Source organism: Amblyomma maculatum, chromosome 1 (assembly GCF_055883805.1).
Source record: "Amblyomma maculatum isolate TAMU_Amacu chromosome 1, ASM5588380v1, whole genome shotgun sequence".
Taxonomy (NCBI): Eukaryota; Metazoa; Arthropoda; class Arachnida; order Ixodida; family Ixodidae; genus Amblyomma; species Amblyomma maculatum.
This window is the reverse complement of record NC_139344.1, coordinates 337,494,087-337,521,612: the sequence shown is the minus strand read 5'-3', so window position 1 is coordinate 337,521,612 and position 27,526 is coordinate 337,494,087. Positions and strand designations below refer to the sequence as shown.

The window sequence follows — 27,526 nt, the reverse complement described above, 5'->3', positions numbered from 1 at the left end:
GCAGACGGCGCCACTAGCCCACACAAAACCAAGCCAAGCCAAGTACGATATTTTGTCGATATTTTGTTGGCGAGAAAAATATAGCGCGTGTTTGCATGGGTTGATACAAAGGATACAAAGTGTGTACTACTTTGGTACTTTGGTATGATAATGACCTCGGCAAACCGTGAGGCACAGTTGAAGAAACTGAAAAATGTAATTCAGAGCGGGGAAAAACAGTTAACCACTATACTAGAAAGACTGAAATGGTCGAAAGACGAGGTCCTCAAAAAGGTGAGTACATGTAAATACTGTAGGCGCGTCTGGAGTTATCTTTTCAACCATGGTGACTAATCGATTAAATAACTGTTTTTAATCAATCAATCAATCAATCAATCAATCACTATGGTTTAAAAGTTGCAAGTCAGCGCCTGTGACTGTCTGATAACTGTCTAACTTCCGGCTGATAGATGTGCGCTAAAAGCCGTCCCATTTTAGGTTGTAGGGCGTTATTTCTGGGCGTGAATTTATTGTTTCCATCGGTCGGATTTAAGCTGTAGCTTAGACGCAGCTTTGCTTGCATAATATTGTGCCCTGGTATTAAAAGCTTGGCGTCATGTAGTACCAGAGACGGATTAATGCACAGCACAAAGTACAGCGCATAAAGGTCGATTGGACAAGCACTTCTCCTGTCTACTTTTGTGTACTGTGTTTTGCGCTGTCAAGGAGCCGACTAGCCGGAAAGCAAACGCTGCTAAAAATATGAAGCTTTGTTGTTTTATTGCTCGGCAAAGTTTTTGTGCGATTATTTTCATCTCGATTACATATGCTGGTTTACAAATGACAGGGCACGTGGGCTGAGGAAACCGACAGCAGGCGAGCACTGCATATTCCTAGGAGTCTCTCGCGCGCGTTGTTGTTGGGAGATGCGGACGCTGTTGCTTTGTTTATGTGATCAGTTTATAATTTGACGATGACGTTTGCTTGAGCCTTCATCATATAGGGAAACTCGTTGCTCTGTGTAGTTCGCCGGGTGTCGGGACGGCTGGCATACGAAATTTTCTTGTGCCTACTTAGTTAACATCAGAAAAAACTCACCTGACGATGCTGCCTTGTTTCACCTGTATAAAATTGAAATTTGTTGCTGTGTTTGGTTTCCTCACCTAGTAAGAGCAGACAACAGATGTAATTGCACGAAACTGCTTGCTCGCGCACGGCGGGGAAGGAGGAGGCAGAGGGTGGTACGGTGCCGCAGCCGTTTTTCGATGCTGTTGAGGAACGAGCCGGGCCCGTGAACACTGTGTCGATATGAGTATTCGTTGTTGCGGATGAAGCACGGGGGTTATGCCGTACTTATGAAGTGTTGCGGAGGCGGTTGGGAAAGTCCCCCAAGACTGCGGTATTAGTAGACTACAGAGGTGATCACACTTGCCTGGAGCGATCAGGCAGTATGCTTCAGACCAAATGAAGCAAAATATTATCGTAGGTACTTCTTTTTAGGTAAGGTGCCTGTGCGGTTGTAATTTTTGTATTTTCGGGATCACAGGTGTGATCGGCTCTGTATTCAGTTTTTGTTATGACTTTGTATGTGTGGAGCTACTGAAGCGTACCTGGGTTGTGTGTAGCGTGCAGCACTGCGCACTCGGGGTAGGGACTGCATGATGCCGACTGGTTTCCTTTGCTCCAAAGTTGAAGCAGGGGGTCAAAAACATGAAAACATTCGTAAAGACCCACATGGCAAAGTCCTCAGGGTATACAGTTACCATGCTCAAATGAATCTAGCAGTGTGTTGTGAGCATATTTTGCCACCGAAAAGGTGCAGAAATGCAGCTTACTGCTGCTGGTTCTTTTTACCAGTGAATGCACTTTACCCTTATGTTTATACTTTTTAGTGTAAGTGTAGGGCTGTATTTTCAATTGCACTTGTATTTAAAGGACATATTCAGTGTTCATGTGAGCCCCTTTCAAATGTGCTTTTGTGAACTAAGGACCTCAGAAAAAGAGAGAAATGCACATTCAATGTGTAGTCACTCGTATGTAGAATGTACGCCTCTGCGATGCTTCAACGAGTTGAAAATGTGTTGTTTGCCTGCACTAGTTTCGTGTAGTTTTGCAAAGTTGCTGCTTGTGTGCAGTGCCTGCTAAAGCACTTCATGCACAGCTTGGCTCTAGGGCTCTGTATTCCAAAACATGAATCAAACATGAATGAGTGAGGAGTCCTGGTCCTCTGCTTGTGATGTCGCTACCAAATTGCAGTCGAATGTGTACTTCTACATCAGTGGCCGGCCACGAACAAACTGAATGTGTAGAGAAATTTAGCACGGAAAATCGAGACAAAAAATGTTGCTATCAACCTGCCCTAACAAATAAACGTCTCTCAATGAACATTTTGCTGAACTGTTCTTTGTGGGGCTTGATTTCACTGTTCAAGTTTACAGTTGTGATTCCATAAACAGCTGTCTGTGTCCCCCTTCCACGAAAGGACAACTTAGACTGCACTAGGTGATTATTTATGCAAAGTGAATTTGGATGTGCAGGGGCATGCCTGGAAATGGAAGAGAGAATTCACAAGCGCTGCATTTTTTGAACTAGTGCAGTCAACTTGAGCAGGTTAGCAGTATATTCTAATTGGTAATCCATGGCAGCTCTCCAAATCGGTAAGGAGTGTGGTATCTAGTGTGATCCAATCATGACTCAGGATCTGAATTCAAATTGCACGTTGCAGCATGGTCCTCAGCTTCATGGAGCAATAAAACTTGCTCGGGACTGTTGATTAGAATGCGCCATAAGTTAATAAAATGTGACAGGTACAGTTTCTAGCTGTAATGGTTACATTTCAGTGCTGTCAAATACAAGAACGCTTGCTATGTGCGATTTGGTGCATGCAAAAGCAGCACAGCCCATTGGTGTCGCTTCATTTGTATTATATCGCTGTGACCATAGAAGAACACTCATTTGTTATCCTTTTCCTTCTCTCTTCTTATTGTAGAAGGGGTATGTAGTGTGTCCATTAGATCCGGGCCATACAATGCCTGCGGCATCACTGGACACACACCTGGACCTTTGCACTTGGCTCAAGGAAGGTTACAGCAGGCAAGAGAAGGTCAGTTGTCCTGCTTCATTCATAATGTATTGGTGGAACTGGTGGGCCATTTGGGCCAAACTGCACTACATATGAAATCAAGGTACAAGCAACTACAGAATCTATTTTTTAGCTTTTGTTCTTACTTTTACACCATGTCTGTGCCGAAGAGTTGCCAAAAATTTTTGCGAAACAAAAGCAGAGATTGAATTTGTGTATGGCTCGCATGATCTACCCACAATGTTGCTGCATGGTTATTGGCGCATTGCGTTCAGCATACTCTCTGCGTTGATAACGCTTTTCCAACTCAAGATTATTTTTGTTGCAGTTTAAATGAAGCTATTAATGCAAGATTTTGGCTTTCTGGTAAATCAAGTGTTCGTAAGAGCCTGTGATGCTTTACCTTATTGTGTTGGGTGGTGTTCACTTGTGGCTCCCACAACACTGCCATAGGATATAAGGCAGTGCAGATACTCAAAATTTATTATGAATCGTAGAAAGTGCTCATTTGAAAAAGTAGATTTTTGTGCTTCTTTTAGCTGTCAGTTCAACATTGCACATTTTCTTAACATTTCTTTTTTTTTTTTTTACTAATTTGATATTGGTGCCACATAAATGCACTTACACTTGCCTCATAGGTTTTTTTTTGTCTAATTTGATATTGCTTCCACATGAATGCGCTTACACTTGCGTCATAGGGGTGATGGGTGATTACATGCATGCTGTAAAACTGCTCTTGTGATCTGGAAATAATGTGAAGGACCCTCAGCATGTCGTTGCGCCTTACCGTGAGGTAGTCAACGACTGGCCTTGAACACACCAGTGAAGAAAGCAACTGTGCCCTGTTCTCCTATGGTTTTTCATTGCCTAGGAAATCTGGCACTTACGTGTGCTCCTGTGGTTTTGGTGTCCTCTCATTTCACACACAGTTCTAGTCTGGCAATTAAGTTGTATGTGCAGCTGCAACAAATATTACGTTCTCCACCTGCACACAGAGCATTATTTGGGAAATTTGTAGCGCATTTCTCAAAGCTGTAGCTTATTTTGAACTCCACTGCATATGACTACCACTCTCATGAATGGTTTAAGGCAGCAGGAAAATTTGCAACTCAATTTGTTACCAAGCCTTAAATCTGAAATTAGGCAAGGTGCTTCATGTACTGTGAAGGGAAAAGAATAATATTACCAGAATCAGTACCGTCGTAATGTCAAGAAATGCCAGAACACAGTGTGGCAGCTCAATTTGTTACCAAGCCTTAAATCTGAAATTAGGCAAGGTGCTTCATGTACTGTGAAGGGAAAAGAATAATATTACCAGAATCAGTACCGTCGTAATGTCAAGAAATGCCAGAACACAGTGTGGCGGAACTGGTGTGCTAGTTGGGCTACATCTTATTGAGAGTGTGGTTTTACGTCGCTGTTGCTTGTCTCCAGACTTTGGGCATTCTAGTTCGAGCTGTCACTCCTTGTGTACCTCAAGAGCTGTCTTGTTGTGTTTGTGTACAAATACACTGCTCTATGTCTCTTCAGTAGCAATATCAAATATCACACTGCCAGTAGCATTGCTCGCAGTTTCCATGTTTGACCTAGAATAACTGTGAATAAAGAGGAGGTAATACCTGCAGTTCTTAGCTTCAAGGATATTAATAATTTTTGTACTTGTGTCTTTTTTTCTTCCCTTGCTTTTCCTGAGTGAAAGCGAGATTTTTGGCAAAACCATTATAGGTTTGCTCATTCAGTGGTTTTCAAGGAAATAACTATGACATGAAGAGTGCACTTGAGTTTAGAGTTTGTTTTTGCATGAGTGCGGTCACAGTGAACATGTGAACTTGCCTGTGGCAGAAGCTGAAATTTTCTTACAAGTCCCTCCTTTTTACTTTACAGCAAGAGCTTAGGTTTTGCAACAAAACGCACTTTTTTTTTTGGCACAAAGTCTTTAGCATCAGCTATGAAATGTCACTTTTCTTGTTACAAAACCTGGAACTGCTGCCACAGATGGAAATTTTTGCTGCGGCAAGTGCTACAAGCCTGCCATCAAGTGATGCAAAGCTACTTCCTTAGCCTGGTGCAGAAGCTCTGTTGTTTCATCATTTTTAGTTTGGTGCTTTTGGGATTTGCATGGGCAATTTTCTTCATCAGGTGTAGCTTTGATGCTTTTACATTTGCATATTTAATCCAGTTACAACATAGCTGTGTTGCCTCATGATTGCCTGCTTAAATCATGCCTTAATTTCTTGTTTGATGCAGGAAGCTGCCCCGCCAAGCTCTCATTTCTTCTACACAAAGTCAACATCAGTTGTTCCGGTGTTGATAGGTAGGGAGAGTCAGATATGCGAGCTATGCCTGTGCGATCTCTTTTTTTTACCTTAGTGCTTTGTTGCAGATAGGGAAACCCAAAGCAAGATTATAACTAATGCAGTATTCAGGGGAGATGTTCCAGGTAAGCTAGAACAAAAGATTTCAGCATGCTTTTCTTTGCACTCTTTGTTTAGCATGTGTTGACAGGCTGTTTCTTTTGTTCAGTGTGAGCATTCCTAATATTACATGTAATGAGAATATTCAAAGCATATGTTGAGCTTCTTTTTATACTAGTGCTTCGTTTTGTTATGGGAGATGGTGCATATATATAGAAAAAAAAAGGGGAAACAGAACACGATGACAGCTAGTGTTTCACTTAGAGCATTGTTTTGTCTTGGGACAAAAGTAGCATTTGTAGAACTATCCTCAAGGCTGTGAGAAGTGTCAGTGAATGCTGTTAGCATAGTGACATGGCTTCGAAAGGGCAAAGAGAAAGACAATGATTTTATCAGGCAGGTGTGATGTAGAAGGGTTCAGTAGTAAAGGAGCTGATAGGAGTGTGCAATTAATAAAACTGTTAATCATTGTTAGGAGTTGTTTGCAAAATATCATATAACAATGACAGAAATGATGCACTATTTGAAAGTTACATTAACTTTAAATCTAAACTAGCAGAGGTTGCAGTGTGCTTTTGATTTCTTTTGACCACAGTAATGGAAGTGCTACGATTTTTGTGGTTCTGGATTTAGAGGTTGTTTCAGAGAAAGTGAACTGGAAATTTTTAAGAGTAATGTTTTTGAGCTTGCAGAGATGGCTCTGCAGCATTGCAAAACCACTGCTAATGGTCGTCAAGAAGCAGGTGAATCCTCTTCACTAGTAAGCTAATGTAGTTAAATGCTGTTATGGTTAGGTGCCTGGTTGCATTCGGGGATTAGTAACTGACCATTAATAATAGGCGTGTTACCTCTTACAACTTCAAAAGGGCGATTACTTTCAACATTATTACTCAATGAATGTGGCCGTTATATATGTTTAACATAAATCATGCACTTTGATGCTCACTCTGTGACAACACGTGTCACATTACTTTTGCTCTTCAATCTGTCCTGGAAACACTGGTAGGGTAAAAAAGAGCTCGCATGTAACATGAGGCATAGTATGATATTGATTGGAGAATGCTGCAAAGTGTGCACCTCTAGGATGCATTTGCCATATTGCTGAATGTCATAGTGTTTTAAAGTAATAAAAACTGATGTGGTTGTTGCTAATGACTAATTGCAACTGTATAGCTAAATGCAATAGTGAAGAGGTTATCTATTCGAAGTTATTTAACTATCTTACTAATTAACAAATATAATTCATTTTTCGATAGTCACCAACATTACACTACAATGCAGCAGATGCCACCTCTGCTATCGCTATACCTTGAAAATCCAGTTGTAGAAAGGTATGGTTCACTTTTGCTGAAACAACCTTTTCTGCTTTTTAGGATGTTGTTGAACCTTCAGCACAAGTTGTATTAATCCTCCAGATTGTTTTCAGCCCATGTTGCCTCGGCTTTGGCTGGCATAATGCTCTTCTTTGTGGCAAGACTTGTGTATCCTCGCTTAAAGATATCCTTTTATTCTTTACAAAAATCTTCATTTTGTTTACTGAATGCCAGCATTCTGATAAGCAAGTGTGGTCCCATCTCCTTGGTTTGAAATTATTTATAGATCTGCATGTTACATATCTTAAGATGATAGAGCAGATGGTTTAACCTGCATTATAAGTTTAGCTTACACCTGTGAGATTTGTTCAGTTACACTGTGTCATATCTCACCTGGCGGACTGCTAACCCTTGGCACACTGTCACAATTGTCAGTCTGTATGTGCAATGAGGGCCCACGGCAGCATTTTATTTGTTCACATTAGCAAGCTTATCTCACTGAGAAGTTCATGCTTGTTTCTGGTGTCTGTGCTTGTGTGTGTTTTTTTAGGAGCTGGAGCGTGAAAGCAAAGCATGTAAAGCAGAGGGCCGATAACCGACACTGAATGTAACAGAATGAGGGGACAGCAGAGTATGAGCTGGACACATGAGATTATGAACTTCACAAGGTTAGAGCAGCCTATGCTTGAGCAGCAAGTGGGAGAAGACTTTGTTTTGCAGTGGATTTGTCTGGGCTGATAATGACAGCACGAAAGTTTTCTCTTTTTTTGTTTGTTTAGCCGAAGGCATCTAGCTGAGTGCAACAGAATGCTGAGAAAGCAAGCTGAAAGTCAGGAGACTCCACCGCTACGAAAGTATTCTCGTGAATATTCGGTCCGCATTTTATGTGATGTGTGTAGAGCTGCTGTCCTCCTATCAGCAGACATAAACGGGATGAGGGCTGCACAATGCATAGTAGAATCAGGTGTTAGGGTTAGCTTATGAAGATTGCCTAACAACAGAACAAAATAAGCTTCATTTTAAAAAAAAAGCATTCAACTAAGTTGGGTAGAGGATCATGCACTTGAATGCATAGTAACAAAAGTGGAATAGTAGTTAAGCACATTTTCTTCAACAGTTGCACATGCCATGTGCCTAACTTTTCCTATTGATGGCCGATGTCACTAACATCACACTGAAATGGCTATGGCTGCTTGCAATGTGCCTTGAATAGCAAAAAGTGCCTCGTTGAGATATGCGTCCAGTGATGAGCTAGACTGGCATATTAATGATATTCCCAAGCGTCTGTGAGAAAATTGTTTTGGTATGGCCTGTGCTCACTTGCACAATTTACACAGTTGCTGACTGACTTTTTTTGTACTCGGCGAGACCCGAAAAATGGTCCGAATAACCAAACAGTCTGAAATATTGGTGAACTTAAAAAAAGATCACTCAGTTGAGAACTGATGAACTGTTGCAATTTTTGTCTTTACAATGTTATGCTAGTAAGCTGTAATACTGGCATGTATTTTAGTCAGTAATAATATTTTAGTATGTATTTTACTCAGTATTTTAGTCAGTAAAAAATAATGTGTGCAAGATGCCTCACATGATATGGAAATTTGGGTGCCACTCTAAGTTGTGCTGTGAGCCATGCCATGAACCAATTCCACACATTGCAATGCATGCTCCTCACTGCCTGACTTGTGAGGTGAGGATGGAGCTCACTTCCTCAAAGGGAGTCGCAAAGACTGATAGTGGGGACTCATGGGAATAAGCAAGTGAAACAGTGCTCCTGACGCCTCCCTAGTCCACCTTTCACAAGTGGCAGTGGTGCCATTTTATCCATGACACACAAGGCACTGCCTCATTATCAACACAGTTGCATACCTGAAATCAGGCATTCAAACTACCTCGGTAAGAATGAAGAGCTTACCACTACCTTGAGTGGTAGCAATAAGCTTCATAATTTCAGGCACAGAAATATTAATGCCTATCAAAGCCAATTGAAAATGCCCCCAATCTGTACAAAATGAAGCTGCTCGAACTCGAGATGGTGCCGTATGCTAGGGTGATGACACTGAAGACGTGGACCTTTATGGCAGTAATGTTCGCTCTCATCTCTGTTATGGCAAAAATTAACTGAAAAATTTAGCTTCTGTGTTCCGCAGAATCCGAAATATTGGTCATCAACATGTGCAGCTCCTGCCAAAAGTATTCAGGTCACAGTGTTCACTTGTGAAATGAATGCCCCTTCCCTAGTGCAATAAGAAACTGTCATAGCATTTCGGGTCCGTTTGGGCTTTAATACTGCTGTGATGCCTCTATTATGCGGCTCGGACAGAAAGCCTTTGCCCTAAAGGCTTTTGACCAAGACTGTACATGGTACAAGGAAGTGTGTGACTGTTCTTTAGTGAAGCCTGAAATGTTGTGCAAGCTCAAATTATTGGAACCCAAAAAGTCTTGCTAAGTACAGTTCATGTCAACTTTGTCCTCTATGTATTGATACTACTTTGTTCTTGACGAAATGACACTGCTTTCACGCTACGAACAGCTGAGGTTTGCCAGAAGGTGAAGAATGGTGTTCCACTGACAATGGAGCGCTGCTTTTCGGAGCTGACTGCTCCGGAAAGATTTGCCATCTACGACTATGTGGTGGAGCGAGCAAAGGCTACTAACAAGTCATCAGCTGTGAAGCTTGAGGATCTCCAGATCAGCTTTGAAAAGAAATCCGATAAAGGTGGGCAGCGTGGCAATTTTTTCTGTTTTAGAGAAAAGAGAAAATACTTTTTCCATAGATGCTTGCAAGTTGTATCCTGCTAATGGCCATCCCGCAATTGAGTTTTGCTGCGTGAAGCCGGTTTCAGTTAATTGACAACAGGATACATGACGGACTCACGGCAGCGGTTTGGCTAAGGACTTTCTTTCCTAAGCATTTCCTTGCTGAACAGGCTGAGCAACTGTCTAGGGGAAAACTTGTGTCCACCGATAACCACTACATACCCACCAACACTATGAATGAAGGATTGCAGTGTAAGACAGAAAAATGGCACGCAGGGACTACTTTGGCACTGTCTTTTGCAACCAGCAGAAACATGTTGAAGGAGTGTAGACACATAATTTTTAGTTTTGTGTTTTTGTTTTTAGTGATGCGTAATTAGCATTGCTTTACATGGATCGCCGCATAGCTTTTGCCTGCGAATGTTAAATAAACTTGATTGAACTTCATCTCTCACTTGTTTTGGTTTTGGTTTCAACAGCTGAGCTCTGGCTATGGCGTCAAAGTTCCTAGGCCACATGAGGAATGAAAAAAAAACTGTATAATCATTACTTCTTCATTTATAGGCAGTGGTATTTCTAATCAGTGGTATTCATAGGCAAGAAACTATTAAGAATTAGTACTGTGTGTGGTCCCATAAACATGAGGTGTAAAGTTTAATACTACTAGAAGGAAAAAGAGGCGTTACGGTCATTTCACCACCACACCAGGTGGGTGCTGGAATGCCTGGAAATATGTTCTTCATATTTGGCTTGCTTAGTGCTTGGCAGAATATGTTGATTCAGTTTAAAAAATGGCATTTTTTGAGACTAAGCTCCAAAAAAAGTTTTTGTAGTTTTTGTGTGTCTATAATAGCGGCAGATTATTTGCATTAAATTTATTCAAGAAGTAAGAAAGTGTGTAAACAAAGAAGTTTATCCTTTGCACAGTAAATAGCATCACAGTGCACTTACGACTGTGCTAGACCAAGGCAAATACGAAGCATCCAGTGCTGATGCATTGAATGAGAAACCTGAGCAGACAGCAGCGCCTCTTTTTCCTTCTTAGCAGTTCTGAGATGCTCCTTTTCAAAAAATCCTGTGTTACCAGTTTGGATTACAGGCTGCAGTGTTCGGCTGCCAATTGCAAGGTTGCTTTTTTCAATTTCAACCAAAGCAGCTGAATTTTAATGAGGAAAATTGTCCATATGCAGTTAAGCCTGCTTATAACAGCCAAAGTTTGCAACAAATGCTTGCTTATTGCTAGCACAGGTGTTGATGCGGTTAAATTATTCATTAGGGCAATAGCATTGCATTTGAGACAAAGTGAACGACCGTGGTCGCATTGGTCATTAAGAGCCCTGCCGCGGTGGTGCACTGGTCAGGGCGCTCGGCTACTGTGCTCAAGGATGCGGGATCGAAGCCGCTTTTCGGAGACAAGGTGTCCATGGGCTGTGCAATGTCAGTACAAAGAACTCCAGGTGGTCGAAATTTTCAGAGCCCTCCTCTACGGCATCTCTCGAAGCCTTAGTCGTTTTGGGATGTTAAACCCCATTAACCAAACCAAACTGCTTGTTAAGAGCGAAGGAAGAGGCATTGTAAGCTCATTAAAACACACTTTTCTTGCTATTTGCAAAGACCGAGAAGCATCTTCTAGCTTTCACTCTCATTAACCCCTCCCTACATAGGAGAGGATATGGGAACTGTGAAAAATAAAGCATAAAAATGTCCCGTTAACACTGCAGTTAGCCGCTGATCAGTCGTGCTTACAGCCTACAAGGTCAATTGGCATGCACATTTGTGCTCTTGGCTGCAGCGTTGAAGTTGCAGCAGAAATGTGGCAAGTGCAAAATAGCGAAGCATTGGTTGTGCTAGTACTACTGCTCATGTTTTGTTAAGCGCATTCTAGACTCATGTGAGCTGCACTAGCTTCGTTGCTGCTTCCTGTGAACTTAATTGAGGACCAGAGGCGAGGAGACTGACCTGCTACAGTAAAGTCTTGTTAATTAAACCCTTGCTAACTCGGAAACTCAGATAATTTGAACTAGGGCACAGTCCTGGCTGACGCCAATGTAAGTCTATGGCATTAGGCCTCACTCTGGTTAGTTCGAACAAGCGATTGCATCGAGGTGTGGTCTGTGCAGCCAGCGATCACCAAAATAGACTTCCCCAAACATCACTTGCATGGAACAGTGTTGCTGTGTGCCCTGAAAGACACAGTGACAATCATAATTCTTGAATTAGCTTAGTCTTAGTCGCATAATTACGGTTTTGCTTTCTTTAACCACCCCATCTCGTAGTTGCGATCAGAAATGCACGTCGGCCGGTCGCGCCGCTTTGGACGCTGCTTGCCACGCAACTTTTTATTTCTGTTTTGGAATGACATCATGCTGTTCGAAAGCCTATGTATGTATGTTGCTCGCATGAATCTGCATAATGCTTCCAGTGTGCTAAAACCACTGCACTGCGCACTTCACTGCAATGCTTTACCGCTGTGATTGTACTGATGAAGCATCTTTGAAACATGACGGGGCTGTTTTGTGAGGAAGCACCACTGCTACTGCATTGCACTGCAAAAAGGGTAGCAGAGGCCTTTAAGATTTTGAAGCACTTCTCCAAAGTTCCCAACATTGTGCACAAAGCAAAACACTTGATGAAACTGGGAAAAGCCACCATTTTTACCTGGGTTTCATCTCAAATGCAGGCAACCATCGTATAAGTGTCCATTAGATGAAATTACTGTGCTGCAAACTGTTTTTGGCAGTTCTTTTTCAGGCCCATTCAATAATTTGAAGCTTTGGTTAGTTTTAACCCCCCCCCCCCCCCCCCTTTTTTTTCTTTTCCCCACGAAAACCAAATTGCCTAGCATTTATTGTACCAGCTGTTGTGAGCACGTCAATGTGATCAGTAATACGGGCCCTAAAGCAGCTTATTGGCAGTAGAAGCCTTGGCGAGGAACACATGGCTGTATTGGAAAGGTTAAAAAGGTCAAAAAGCTCCATATTAGAGCATAGTACTTTGGAGCAGTCGTATATTACAATGTTTTTAGGGATAAATATCACTTTTGTCTGACTATTTTTGGCTGAAGGAAAGAAGCCAACAGTCGGCGAGGCCAAGGAAAGCATTGGGGATTATGTTTTATGTCTTTTTATTATTATTTTTTTTTAATTTTTACTTGGATAATCACAGAAATGAGTAATGCAATCACTTAGGGGAAAGATAATTAAACACAAAGTAGAAGAAAGAACAACGTGCCGATGGTGGGGACCGAACCCACGACCTCCGAATATCGCGTCCGGTGCTCTTCCAACTGGGCTACATCGGCCGCTGTCCCCCCTGCTACTTGTTTGGGTATTTATGTTGTCTGTATACGAACCTTGAGAGTGTTCACTGTAATAAAAGAAATTTAATGTGAACTTCATATACAATGAATGCAGTGTGCAGGACCGTTAAATTCCTTGTAAGTGGGCTCTACTGTAAAATTTATCTGGAACACTCCCCTGAGGTGTGCCTCTGTAGCACATAAAATTGCTTTGGCACAGAAAGTTCCACCAACTGATCGACGTGGCTTGTATTTCATCTCTGATGCATCAAACCACACTGCTACTATTGTACACTGCACTGTTTTTGGGATTAAATAATGCAGCCTTGTTCTTTTATTGTATTCAGCGGTTTGGGTGGCTATAGCAAATGTTTCTGAACATCTCAGTTTATTGTTTTTGTTATATTGTTGTTATTGCTTGGATTTATGTTTCTTGTTGTATTTGCGGCAATTTTCAGATGATCAGCGTCCTCCAAGTGAGCTGGAGTTGAAGTCCCAGATGCGAGACTATAAGCGACGGAGGCAGTCTTACCGAGCAAAGAATGTGCACATCACCCGGAAAAGCTACACAGAGGTAATCAAAATGTTCACCCATAAGTATACCCCAGCTGCGAAACTGTGTTAGATGCACAAGGCACAAGTCTGTTGTTGAGTGGTGCAGTACAGTGCTTGTATAGTGCAGTAGGGTACCTTGAAAAAATTCGGATATAGTGAACTGAAAACGCGGTCCCATTTTATTGGCAGTGTGTGACTGTAAATTTTTATTCTGTAGTAATGACTTCTTTAATAGCAAACAGTTATAGTGAGAAAGGTTGGGCCTTGGTGACATACTTTCCATGGAATAATGACAACACTCAGTTTAGGATCAGATGCCAACATTCATAGGCAAATGGCTATTGGAAGCGATAAGATGGCGCTCTTTGAGATGGATTAACCATCAGCTTAGTAAACTGTTGGAGGAACCAGCTTTTCAAAGCCCTTGGGGTCATGGGGCAAAGCATGCGGCACGTATGAAAAAGAAAAAAAAAAGAAGTAAAGTTGGCTAGGAACATAAGAAAGAGGCTCCGCAGGCCACTGAGAAAATAGGAATGCACCGAGCAGTAGGGTATGGAAAAAAAAATGGGGCCAAATGTTCATAACACAGTGGGCAGGCCAAAGCATGAGGCAGTGACAGCAAGAGCTTAGTGTACGCTGCTGCTTGCTTTTCCAGCTCATACATGGAAAGAACACCATGTCACACTTACGCTATCGAGCGGCTGCACTGGAGGCATTGCTTAGGGCACAAGTTTTTCAAAAGGGAGCATCTTTTAGCCAAAGTTTATCCAAAGCACCAAAGATAATCGCGTTTTTAAAGCATGCGGCACGTATGAAAAAGAAAAAAAAAAGAAGTAAAGTTGGCTAGGAACATAAGAAAGAGGCTCCGCAGGCCACTGAGAAAATAGGAATGCACCGAGCAGTAGGGTATGGAAAAAAAAATGGGGCCAAATGTTCATAACACAGTGGGCAGGCCAAAGCATGAGGCAGTGACAGCAAGAGCTTAGTGTACGCTGCTGCTTGCTTTTCCAGCTCATACATGGAAAGAACACCATGTCACACTTACGCTATCGAGCGGCTGCACTGGAGGCATTGCTTAGGGCACAAGTTTTTCAAAAGGGAGCATCTTTTAGCCAAAGTTTATCCAAAGCACCAAAGATAATCGCGTTTTTAAAACTTGAAGAACTGATATGTTTGTTACTAATAGTGGCTACAAATCCTTAATTGCAGCTAGGTGCCTACCTGTAAGAGTTAGTTAATTATCAGAACTTACTTAATATGTTAATATGCTTACTAGTTTTAGTTTTTTTTATGTCCGCCAACACTGGTATGGTTGCGCTGCAGTAGCCACCTTCATATCGCAAAAGGCCTATTTTAAAAAAATCTGATTCAACTTCGCTGAAATGCCGGGTATAATATCACACTGCTGGCATTGCACCTATGCTTAAGATGGAAGGGCATGATCTAGGTAGGACATGTGCGCTGGGCAGTTCCGGTCATTGCTTTGTTCTTTTTATTAGTCACGCTTGGAAGGACTTCTTATTTATTTTTTTTTTTTGTGAGAATAACTGCATTTAACACGATTTTCTTTTGTAAAATGTCTTGTTATTAAGGGGGAGTGCAATCCCACGATTCTGTTTTCTTTGTTGGAGGGTGCTCTGAGCAGCGTCACCTAGCGGCAAATAGCAAAAGTTTTATGAAACCGAAGACCAGAATTGAAAATGCTCATTCACGTCGCTTCTGTGGTGCAGTGAATTAGCATTACATTTTTTAATGCCAAAACAACAATTCATCACTCCATCAGATCTTTCTTTTTTTCGCTTTTCTCTTTTTTTTTTTTGGATAACAACCACTAAATTAGTACTAACCTTGGGATGTGTGCCCCTTTTAGGTTGTATTATAGAATGCTTTTGAATCTAAAGAACTGTAACACTAGTGGTGAACATAATCAGGAGGCAATACCGTATTTACTCGCGTAATGAACCCACCTTTTTTCCAGATAAGTTGACATAAATTTGGGGGGAGGGTTCATTACGCGGGGAAAAAAAATTTAGATATTTTTTAGGTCGAAATTTCATGTCACAATGAAGATAGGAAAATCGCAATCCCAACCTTACCTTTATAGTAAAAACACGTACGCGATGAATGTGAATTAAAAATTCATTTTTATTTTCATGCTGCTGGCTGCTTATGGTCTGTCTCACTCGGGCTCGCTATCTGAATACACGCTTGAACTCATATCGCTTGCGACTTCGTCGGCGTCGTCGTCTTCCCACAGCGCGTCGTCTTCACTGCCGTCGAGGCTGTTGGAGATGCCAGTCTTTTTGAAGCTGCGGACGACCATCTCGCTGGGAATCACACTCCGACTTCTAGAATCCATCGACAGAGCATGTCGATGGTGGGCCTTCTAATCTTACCTGCGGGAGTCAGGTCGTGGTTTCCCGCGGCCATCCACTCTGTATAGAGCCGGCGCACGTTGTCCTTAAAGGGCTTATTAATGGAAACATCAAGGGGCTGCAGCACTGATGTCAAGCCACCTGGGATGATAGCGAGGTCCGTGCGTAACTCGCTCATTCGGCAGCGGACATTTTTTTTTAGATGGCCGCGGAAGCTGTCCATAACAAGCAGCGATGGCAGGAGAAGAGCCCCGGGCCGCCGTCCCCAGACTGTTTTCAGCCAGTCGGACACCAGCTCGGCCGACATCCACCCTTTCTCCTGGGCGCGAATGTGGATACCGGCAGGAAGAGTTCCCTTTGGCAGAGTCTTTCTTTTGAAGACGACGAACGGCGGCAGCTTCCTGCCGTCCGCTGTTACAGCTAACATCACGGTGCACCGCTGCTTCTCGGCGCCCGTCGTCTTAACCTGCACACTTTTCGCACCTTTCATATCGACAGTGCTGTTTCTTGGCATGTCAAAGTTTATAGGCGTCTGGTCCGCGTTCCCGATTTGCGACAGCAGGAACTTTTTGTCCTCACGGATCCGAATGACAAAGCGGTGGAAATCACGCACTTTGTCACCACAGTCTGCCGGCAGCCGCTGGCATAACGTAGTACGCCTTCTGAGGCACAACCCGTTCCGGCGCATGAAACGAGTCGTCCAACCACTGGTCGCCTTAAATTCACTCGCGGCAATGCCGTGACTTCTTGCAGTGGCCCGCGCGTGATTCTGTATCAGCTCGTGGGATACGGCACATCCTTCGTTGCGGAGCCTCTTCACATAGCTCAGAACTTCTTCCTCGACGCGAGGAAACTTGCCCTGCTTCGGCCCGCGAAAGGCCCGGCGATCTTTCTTCGTCGCTCTGAGCTCCTCTTGTTGATTCCTCCAGTAGCGCACACGCACGGGGTCTACACTAAAATGCCGTCCAGCCGCGCGATTGCCATGCTCCAAAGCATGCTCCACGACTTCGAGCTTAAAACCGGCCGTGTAGCTAGCGTAACGCCCCATCGCACAACGCGCAGAAAATGCACAGCACGCACGAAATAATGCAAAGGTCGTAGCGAAGCACTTAAACAGCAACAAAATAGGACTGGCGAAATGGCGACCGACGCTGTCCAAGTGCGTTGTCTTTACTTCGTTCTGCCGCCGCCGCGCATGCATGGCGCTATAAGCAGAGGTTTGCTTTGCATTTAATAGATGGCACTCGCAACCTGCATCATCATCATCATTGTAAAAAAAAAATCTAGAGAAGTTTGACAAATTGGTTCGAGAAATACAAAGAAAATAGCCGAGCGTGGTGGAAACTGCCGTCACCCCATTTCAAAGAGGACGCCCCAGTAAAGCCCTTTGCGCATCCACCAACGAATCATGCAAGGTCAATGAACGATCAACGAAAGCGTGCTGTCGACGCCCGCGTCACCCGCGTTCGCGTCGCCGGTGTTCAGCATATTTGGCTTCAAATGATGTTTATTTTATCACTGCGCGATCAGACAATTTTATGATCGTCGACAGTCGACAGCGCCGGCCAATTGAGCCGAGATAACGCGAACATGCTGAACACCGACCCTGCGGGCGGGTGCGCGTTATTTACGCGACGTAAAAAAAAAAATTCAATTTTCGACGACAAAAGTGGGGGGTGGGTTCATTACGCGAGTGGGTTCATTACGCGAGTAAATACGGTATCTAGGGTACGGCAACGGATAGTGCAATTACCACGGATGTGTGTTACCTTTAAGTTTCATTCAGCTAAAATTTTGAGCTGAAATCACGATTTATCTTATGGACATATGACCAGGGAGGAGAAAGGAGTCGGACCATACTGTTGACAGATTGGAATTACGTCCTCAAATCCACCCCTTGCGCAGTTGTCATAAAAAACGTTTCCTTGGTCTGGCATTGCTGCGTACGCTCCAGACTTCCTATTCGTTCTAATTAAACCAGCCAAATGTCCCACCCCAGCAACAAAAAATACTCTAAAATGCCCCTTTGTGCAAAATTTGAATGCAGACAGTCTAGTAGTTTGGCCGGGAGCAGCAATTAGCCACTTTGAGGGAAGAAAATGTCTGGTACGTCCACGTGCAAATGCGGAAACAAGCTCCCTGGTAACTCATTTAAAAAGACTACCTTTTTGTATGACCTTCATATTCTTCTATTACCTTTTTAAGATAGCGCCCAATCAGTCTTTTGGAAGTGGCTATGATGTTGAATGGGGAAGTGGCAAGCCATAACACGTATTGCAGACCAAGAAAGCCTTGTACAGTTTTTGGTGTCGTAAAGTAGTCATTGTGACCTATAATTATGACAGTGCAGCTCATGTACGTGTCTTTTCACGAGTGGCAGGTATGTTGGAGTGTCTGCCCTAACGGGCGAAGTAGGGTCAAATTGCAAAAGTTGCAAAATAAGGTGATAGTATTAGAAAACTAACCTTCTTGGTATCTACAATGCTCATTCGCTGCTGTACTAAAATATTTCATCCTAAAACGAATTATAAGAGCTCCAAATAAATATATAGACAGCGTAATGTACATAGACAATGTATGCTACTTTAGAACTTTCAGGCTTGCTTTCTCGAGTAAGTTTGTTTTGAGCTTATTACCTTGCTAATGGAAAGCATAGCATGGCAATGGACGGACGGATTTAAACGCTTTTTTTGTTTTGTTGTAATTGCTGACATACGCTTTGTGTCAAGACAGTCTCACATTTACCATCTGGGCTCATATTTTTTTAAGATTTGGAGAAGGTGCATACTATGTCCTTTAAAAAAGGACAAAAAATTTAATGTCGTGATTTAGACCGCACTTCTTAGTGAATAATAAAACCATTTTCATACATATTGCCCATTTTGTTGTCGTGCTGGGTTTTCCACGAGCTACCAACATGTCAACAACATATAAACAATGATAAAAAAAACTACTGAAGGCTTTTATGTGATTGATGTTATGTCAAGTTAGTGTACTAGTTTTAATAGCTCTAGGTCGAAAAAATAAGGTTTACCTCCAATCTCCTCATCCCCACACCCTTAAATTGCGCTATGACCAAGACACAACATTAGTGATACCAGTAGCTCTGCATCAGGCTCACTTCTGCTGACAGAAGCGTCATTACTTCTCATATGGGGGGAGTCTTTTCTTGAATTTTGAATTGAGTCATTCCTAAGTATTATTCTATAGCATAAGGGCATTCCAGCAATATGTAATTTAATTTAATTTAACAGCTTTCTAACTACATATGTTGTAGAAGATGGTTCACTGCGTCTTTGATGGCTCCGCTGAGGTGATGCACAAAATAGACAGATGGTAGAGGAGTGCGTTTCTGCAAAGGTCTATTCCTTTCAGGATACTTTTTTTTTCTTTTTGTCTAGAGGCTGCTCGGCCTCCATATCGTTAAGAGCGTTTCTCTACATGTCTTGTGGCCAGTTAATACTGAAAAAAAAAAATTGGTTTAATTAGCACTGAACTGATGACCTTTCTACCATTTTTCAGATCCTCAAAGAAGTGATCGAAAACCAAACTGAATATCTGAAGCAGCTTCAGACAGATGATGATGTTGTAGATCTGTCATCAAGGTAACACGTGTTCTGTAGTCTTACATGCGAGCCTTAAATGTCATAGCATCTCTTTTACTGGTGCCTTCAGAAAGTGTGGTTTGAGCATGTATGGCGGGATACGCCATTTCCCTTGTGTTTGGTTAATTAGTGTCCGTTGAGCACACTATCTGTTGTTTCCTCTAAATGTCTTTCCATTTTCTAACCTCTGCTAGAAGTGCATAGGCTTGCACAAAGTTATCGTCTGCACTCAAAGTATGGCTTGGGTGATTTAGTAGTCTATGATTGGTTTGGTTTTTTAGGGTTTAACGGGCGCCTTGCTTTTCGTCTCCATCGAAAAGAGTCCACGGCTGCTGGGATTTGATCCCGCGTCCGTGGTTTCAGTAGTTGAGTGCCCAGACTGTTTGGAGTTTGATAAAATTGAAGTTATCTCTTTCCTCCTTTTTCATTTAAGGTCTTCAGACAAGGGTGATGTGGGAATACAGTTACCACCACGTCATGTACAGGAGCAGCGCGAAGCATCTGTTGTGTCATCACCATCATTGAAACGGAAGCGGAGCTGCAGCCCCAGAGACCGCAGCGAAGACAGGAGGCATCCCGCTGACTCGCGTGAAAGACGCAGGTGAGTGAACAGGCGAAAACAGCCTGGGGACTGCACGTTTGCTGCAGAACTACTGTAGCATCGCCTGTGACAAAGGCTCATAGTTTCTCTTAGTTCGGCAAAAAATTGGAGATTTTAGCATTTTTCTTTTTCTGAAATTGTGTTGAGTTTTTCTGGTGTCTTGTTTGTAGTCATCAGTAGAAGTGATGGAAATTAAAACAATTTAATCGTCTGGTTTATATTGATAAATAGAAGGTAGCGACAGTGTGCCGCTGACGCCTCAACATGCTTGCTTCTCCATCAGCTTATGCAAGCTAGCATATGGAGGCATGCAACTTATGGCAGCAAACACACACACGCTTTTATGAGAAGGCTCACAATTACCGGCTTCTACTGCAGTACTGTATTTGCCAAATGTAACATGAGTTTTTCCATTGAATTGTCTGCTTCGGAAAAAAGCTCTTCTTACACTGGTTGTTAAGGAGTTAATTATGAAGTTAATTAGCAAGTATATGTTAATTCGAAGAGTTTGTACAATTAAATGATCGTGTGTAAACTAGAAGAAGGCTGCTGTACATTGTCCATTATCGCTGAGAGTCTGTTCCTCCAAATATTTTTTCACTTAAATGCCCAGTATTGGGAACCAAGTGTGATGGTTTTGTTTTAAGGGTGGGTAAGATCACCAGCCAGTTTGCTAGCTTTGTGGGAAAGCCAACTTCTTGAGACCTTGTATCAGTGAGGAGAAGCGTGCTGCAAGCACAAGTGGTAAAGAGTGGCTGCAAGCATACAAAGAAAGTCTGTAGGCCATCGCAAAACAAGAGGAGGCATTTAGAGGGCCATGTGAGGCAGGGAAGAGAAAGGAAGAGTGAAAAGACACAGAAAATGAGGACATCACTCGTAATGTGTCCACGGAGAAATATTTTGCGGTGACGGGAGAGGTTCATCAAGTTGGGTGATCTAGTTCATCTTTAACAACTTTAATGCCATGTTTAGTGAATACCCCAGAGCACAGTTGTATGAGCTAGTAGAAGTAGCATAACATTGCATTTAGGAAATTTATATGCCTAATATAGAATTCCTGTTTGTTACTGGGTGATGGTATGTATAGTGGTATTAAGTGAGCATCAAGTTGGAACAAAGGTGTGGTTCAGTTATTATCTCCTTATGGACCTTTTCTTTGTTAAATTTCAGATATGGTAGTATTTTTTACCTCAAGCAGAAAATACACCATAAGAATGTTTTTTTTTTCTATACAGCAACCTTTATTTCATACATCCTTGTTCCTTGAAAATGCATCGACTGTAAAGGTAGCACACAACTGGAAGATGCAGCTTCTTTGTGCGTGTATTGTAGCAGCATACATTCAAATCTCACTGCTGTAGTTTGTCAACTATACCAGGGCTCAAAGCAAGAAACTATGGAGGGCTTTCTGACACCATCTGCATCAGGTGCACATTTTCATGCAGATGGCATTCATCTTCAGGTGGGTTGTCAACAAGGTGCTGAGCGGTTGTGACCAATATTTAAAAAAAATTGCAGGCAGCTATCTAATGTGATGAAAAGCCACTCTTGCAGAAAAAAAGGAAACAAACTAAAATGAGTTACTAAACGAACATGTATGCCATTTCCCCCCCATGCCCAGACGAAGGTGATTCCCCTTGTCGAAGCGGTGGCTCGGCTTGTGAACTGAGACTCCCCTCCAACCCTTGTTCGGTTCTCTTTCATACCATTCTTTCATACCGTGTACCCATCTTCTTCTTGTCGTGCTACCCCAATTCTCCCCCATGTGATGTAACACAGGGGCTAAATAGCAGGCGATTTTTTTTACCTACCATTTACAAACTTTTATTTTAAAAGCTATGAGATCTACAGCTGTGCAGTGTGTGAAGGCAGGTTTCACAGCAAGGTGGATGTAATGTAAGACACAGAGCCTTAGGATTCGACAATTACACAACTAATCAACATTATATTTTTGGTTGGTTCGAGCGGGCAGTACTATATCTGAAATTGAAGGCTATCAACATGAAAGCTGAACCCTGTTTTTATTATTAATCAGCAATATTTAATGTCAGACGTGGATTTATTTGAAAGCTGGTCGAGTTGGCTCTACTTCATTGCATAATTTTATAATGACATCGGGATGCATGGTAATGTTACCAAAATCATGTTAACTTGTTCAGTATTGTCAGTACAGAAATGGTATCAGTGTCCGATGCATAAGAAATGTGATAGACGCCATTTTATGAATGTGCAGTGCCGAAAAGCCAACTCGACAAGCTTTCAAATGCATTTTTGTGACATATATGAACCACATATCCAATTAAGAAAATTAAAAAATGGGGCTCACCTTTAGTGTTGGCAGCTCTCAACTGCACACATACTAGTATTTCCCCTAAAATCGAAGTAAAAATGTTGATCAGTAAATTTTAACCAATTAATCATCCAATCATCAAGCTCTGTCATGTGCATGATTTCTGCCTCGCTGTGAAACTTGCCTGCACAGACCTCATTGGTTGTGTCTTTCATAGTTCCTAAAATACAAATTAGTATAAATGGTTAAGAAAATCACCTTCAGGGCGCTTTATTTCTCTGCTAATGAGTGTTTTGAAATAAACTTTCTTTCATTTATTGGCATACAGTCTGTTCCTAGATTTGAGTCTAATGTAAGGTGATAAAAATTTGTTTTCACAGCGCGTATTAATGTAAGCACACGTTTGCCAGTTCAACATTTCAACAAATCCTCATTTCTCTGATCGCATTCTAAATATTCCAATATAGTTAGCAGAGTCTGTCACTGCAGCACGCGTATTTTGAGCTGATAATACGAGGCACATCGCAAGTGTCAATGAACGCGCTTTTAGTATTTAAAGCTCATAAATGTTTTTGTTCTTGTAGGTCATCTGAGCGGCACGGGCATAGAAAGCACCACCGATCCCACCACCACCACAAAAGCAAGCATAAGCAGAAGCACAAATCAAAAGACTCTGACAGCGTTGAGTAGTGCTAGGTTGCCATTTCTGAACCTGTGTAGTCCCGAATAAACTTGAATGGCACCTGTGTTCATGATCACAGTGCCAGGTGCTTAACAAAACATGTCTCTGATTTTTAAATGTAAGCTATTTTAGATATTAAAGAGTGCTTCTTTTTTTTTTAGTAGTATTAACAGTGTTGGCAAATGTCAGAAAACAGGCTGATCGAGTTACAGTCTAGCCTGGTTATATTGTAGTTGGTGGGAGTAAGAAATTTCTTCACTATATTGGCTATTTTGTTATATCCCTACTGTCAAAAAGAAAATACAGTGAAAAGAAATGTAAACTGCTGCCCGGCTACACAAGTCTGCCTTGAGGACATAACCAGCATCATCGCTGTCGGATGTGGTGTCTATTGTGGCCCTCCGATGAACTCCCAGAATGGAGCATGGTAACCTTCATCATCGGTGAAAATGAAGTCCGTATGGCCCTGATCTACTGGCTCGCTAGTGGATTGGACATTACCCAGAGCTGCTTCAAGCAGGCTGTTGCTGCAGCACCATCAGCTTTTGCGGTAATGTCAGCCATGGCAGCTTCGTTCCTGGCAGGCACAACATCCGGTGCTGCTTAAGCTGGCTTTTTCAAAGCACTGGGCGGCAGACTCACCTACCTGCAGGCTCTACTTGCTAAGGTCGTTTTCACTAAAGGGATGTTCATGTCGTACACGTTGTCTCCTGTGTAAATGTGCATCACGAGGTGCTCGACCACTTGGCACCTGTGATCAGGGGTGGATTTTTCGGTCAATCATAAAGGGGCATCCCATTCAGACCGTATATTTCTTGGTCCTTCCTTTTCATGAAAAAATTGTGCTTGAGCGTGGATTTCCTTTGCAAAATTTCACGCTTGCCCCCGTCCTTAAATGTGTCCCTGCCTATATCGGATTGTGAAGTTGACAATAACCACCTGGTCTGTGGTCTGCAGCTTGGTATTAGTTGCTGAGGGTGGGAACAAATCCTTAACTGTGCTCAGGTGCGTATTGATGTAATGCACACTGCAGTTGTCAAGCAATCCCAGCACCATGTGCTTCCACTTAATCGTTTCTTTGTTATACATAGTCAATGAGCTATTTTCTGAAGATGTCTCGTGTCATCCATGCCTCCTTCTTTGTCATAGTCATGAGCTACTTTCTGAAGATGTTTCCTGCCATCCATGCCTCCTTATCGCTCACATACGATACTGGATGGAGAGCATCTAGCCGAAGGTGCGCAGTTCGTTGGCTTTGCTAATGAACAAGACTCGCTTGTCTGAACTATTCATATTTTTGCGGACCAGCACCTTGATCCAGTTTTTGCTGGCTTTCCTTCCCACTCATTTGTCAGTCTTAGCTGATAGAGTCTGGAGCAATTTCTCAACAAAGGACATGGCCTCTCCAATTATGTTTTTACACGTGATGTGCCTCTCCTTGAGCCTCTGGGCCCATCTACTGCCTGACCTTTGCGACCAAGAGTGAAGCCCAAACCTTTGGCCTTCACCAGCAAGATGGGTCTATTAAGTTAGATCTCATTTGATCACGCATCAAGGAACCACTTGTAAAATACAACTTCTGTGTTGCCACATGTGGAACTCTGGATCCTAGTTTGATTTCCACTGCAAACAGCATTGTCAAAAATGGCGTCAATCATGCTGCCATTCTTGATTGCTGTTGAAAGCGTGGACTATGCACTGGTTGAAATTTCTCACATTTTTGGGTTCCTAAAAGAAGCAGCGCTCCTTAACAAGCATTAACAACTTGAAAATGGATTAGTTCTTTCAAGAAAGTAAAGACAAACAACCTTGTTCTTGGCGCATGATAGCCTTAGTCGCTTATGCACCAAAAACCCCAACACAACTCTTCCCCATTGGGGTGCTGGAGCTTGTGAGGTTTGGCACAGCCGAGAAATCCGTCATCAACAAGGGGCGGTCAGAGTCTGTTCCAAAAGCAGAGTTGCTGTGCTGTCTGGAAAAAGTGGGGGATCACGACGTATGGAAAGTAAGAAGTTGAGCAAAACAGAAAGCCATGAAGGCTTTGTGGCCAGATGATGAGTGACAACGGTGTGGCGCACAATCACGCGTCTACATTATATCACTGATTTCATGATCGCGCTGCTTGGTTTGTTCGTAAGCACCAAGAATCGAGACTGACAAATGGAATGGCGTAAGGATACGATAACGGAAAAAGAGGGATAGAAAGAGTGCCTACTACTAACAACAGAGTTTATTGCAGAAGAAACCACCTTTTATATGCCAGTGTACATCAGATAAAACATCGCAAAAATAATGAAAATAGTCTGATATCATCTACCAGATACGCACCAATCAAAAACTGGCGTGTCTACATCGGTCAGACTGGTCACGTTTCAACAAAAGCTAGCAAGCACAAATGGTCAACAAAAGACAATGAAAGGAGGAACCTCCCAGATCACTGCAGAGAATGCAAAGATTGCAAACCCATGCTGAAAGGGGCAATGTTTATCTGCAAATGCAGAGCGAATTGAAAGGGAAATAATTGAGGCCCACATGCTAAGCTCGTCGCCGGTAAAACTCGGCGACCAGGAACTGGGTTCTTTAGACTGTCATGTTTAGACACTGAGAACGTCATTTTATCAGGATTTTTTTGAATACCATGTTCTGGCTTTGATGATCAGTGAGCCTTTTTACTGGGATTCGGTTTTTGTGCCTTGCTGGCTGCGATATGCATTTCCTTTAACACATCATGCCTCTGTTTTTTTTTTTTTGCACATTGTTTTTGTTTTAATTATTTTTTGCAATGTCTTATCTGATGTACACTTGCATATAAAAAGTGTTGTCTTCTGCAACGAACTGAGTTGGTAGTAGTAGGTGCTCTTTCTATCCCTCTTCTTTTCCTGTGATCGTGTCCTTGCGCCATTTCATTCGTCAGCATGAACCAACTACCCCTACAGCAAGTACTTCTATAAGAATCAAGAGAAGAGAAATTCAAAAACCTCGATTAGTCAAGTTGGATGCCACCCGAGATGTTACCAAAAGTTGTCTCCATTTTATTATTTTTTCCCGTGCTGCCTGCTGAATGCCTTTCAAGGCTGGTGCGCCAAGCAATGCGATTAGGGAACCTTTCACTTCTCCAAGCAGAATACAAACACTGCAAAGGCATTCAAGTTTTGCAGACAAGTTTTGCCCTTACGTTTATAAAATAAATTTTCCTTGAAGGCATAAAATATTCTGACTGATAAGATTATTTTTTGGTTGCTATAAAATTTTCTTGCTGTATACACTGACACACTTTTATTGACTGCTAAAATGGGAAACAAATTGTATTGACAATGTAAAAACGGGAATAAGAAATAGAAGTTCCTTTATTGTAACAGCTACTATTCACTATAAATGGCTTTTCTAATTAATACTGGGCTAGACTACATTAGGACTTACTTTGCTGGCCTAACTTTCAGGTATAGAAGTTAGGTGGACAATTATAATTTGGTTTGTAGCTGGCCATTAGTAATAATGGCAGGGATCTCCTTACACAAACCCTTCTTTTTTTTAAAGACATGGTCTTAGTTTGAATCGGGCAAGTTTTTTTTTTTTTTTTTTTTTTTTCCTGCATACAATGGAAAATTTTGTTAGTACTGGAAAGAAGGGCATATAAATAGCGGACATTTAAGTCCACGGGTAGCTTGCGGTGTAAGAAACCATGACTGCATCTTTTTCCTGTGGTAGAAGCAACCATGAAGGCAGTGCTCGAAGTGTAAACATCGGCAGAGAAGTTTCTTGAAGATTTCATTAACAGACAAGAATAAGCGTAACCGGAGGCACGAGTTAAGCAAGTACAAAGGCCTAATTGTTGACCCCATACAGAACTCTGCAATCTATCTTTCTGCATAGGCCTGTTGTTGTTGTGGCTGTAGAAAGAAGGAAAAGAAAATGCACGGGCCTGCTGCTGGCTCTGTAGCTGAGCCACCTCCGCTGCCTCGTGCGGACAGAAGAGAGAGAGAGTAGAGAAGAAAGAAAAAGAAGAGGGAGAGAGACACACACCGCAACAGCGTCATCCACCACCTAAGCGGTGGCGGGTGAAATGACGGCCTGCAACAGATAAAACTGCGGTGGCAGGCTACCAGTCCCAGCCCCGTAGGGCAAGGAACAGCCACCCTTCACCACCCTTCACCCCCCTCCCTTTGAAAAAGGGGGGTACAGAAAGCTGGAAGAAAGGCCTTTCAGCAGTAGGCTTGGTGTGCGGGACGTGGAGCATCATGTTCAGACGACAGAATGAGGATTTGGCATTCACAACATTTGTTTTTGCTTCTAGTTGCCCACTTTGCGGCTATGTGTCCAAAGTTCCAGGATGTTGCTGGTCATCTTTTGTTGCTACCTATCATAGCAGCTGCTGCGGGGGGCTCCTTTTCAGTTCTGGTCACTGGGATAAAGTGTCAGTTTCCTCAGCCATGTGAATGAGCTTCTCAGCATCATCACTTAAGGCTTGGAACTAGTTGGCGGATACATAGGTTGCCATTGTCAATGGGCAATATATTTGGCCGATTTTATATTGGAAATGGTGGGAATTTTGGCAAGGAACTTAGGTGGATG

At 42.5% G+C, this 27,526-nt stretch overlaps 1 protein-coding gene across 1 annotated transcript; it reads left to right on the top strand.

Annotated features, from left to right (window-relative positions):
- Positions 1 to 44: 44 nt before the first annotated feature.
- On the top strand, positions 45 to 23,050 carry LOC146207527 (U11/U12 small nuclear ribonucleoprotein 48 kDa protein-like). Its single transcript, XM_084588253.1, has 9 exons — positions 45 to 273; positions 2,969 to 3,082; positions 5,309 to 5,375; positions 5,445 to 5,501; positions 9,322 to 9,507; positions 13,305 to 13,420; positions 19,299 to 19,381; positions 19,815 to 19,982; positions 22,857 to 23,050. Exons 1-9 carry the CDS (start codon positions 145 to 147, stop codon positions 22,960 to 22,962), a joined length of 1,026 nt encoding a protein of 341 aa, XP_084444379.1. The 5' UTR covers positions 45 to 144; the 3' UTR covers positions 22,963 to 23,050.
- Positions 23,051 to 27,526: the final 4,476 nt, after the last annotated feature.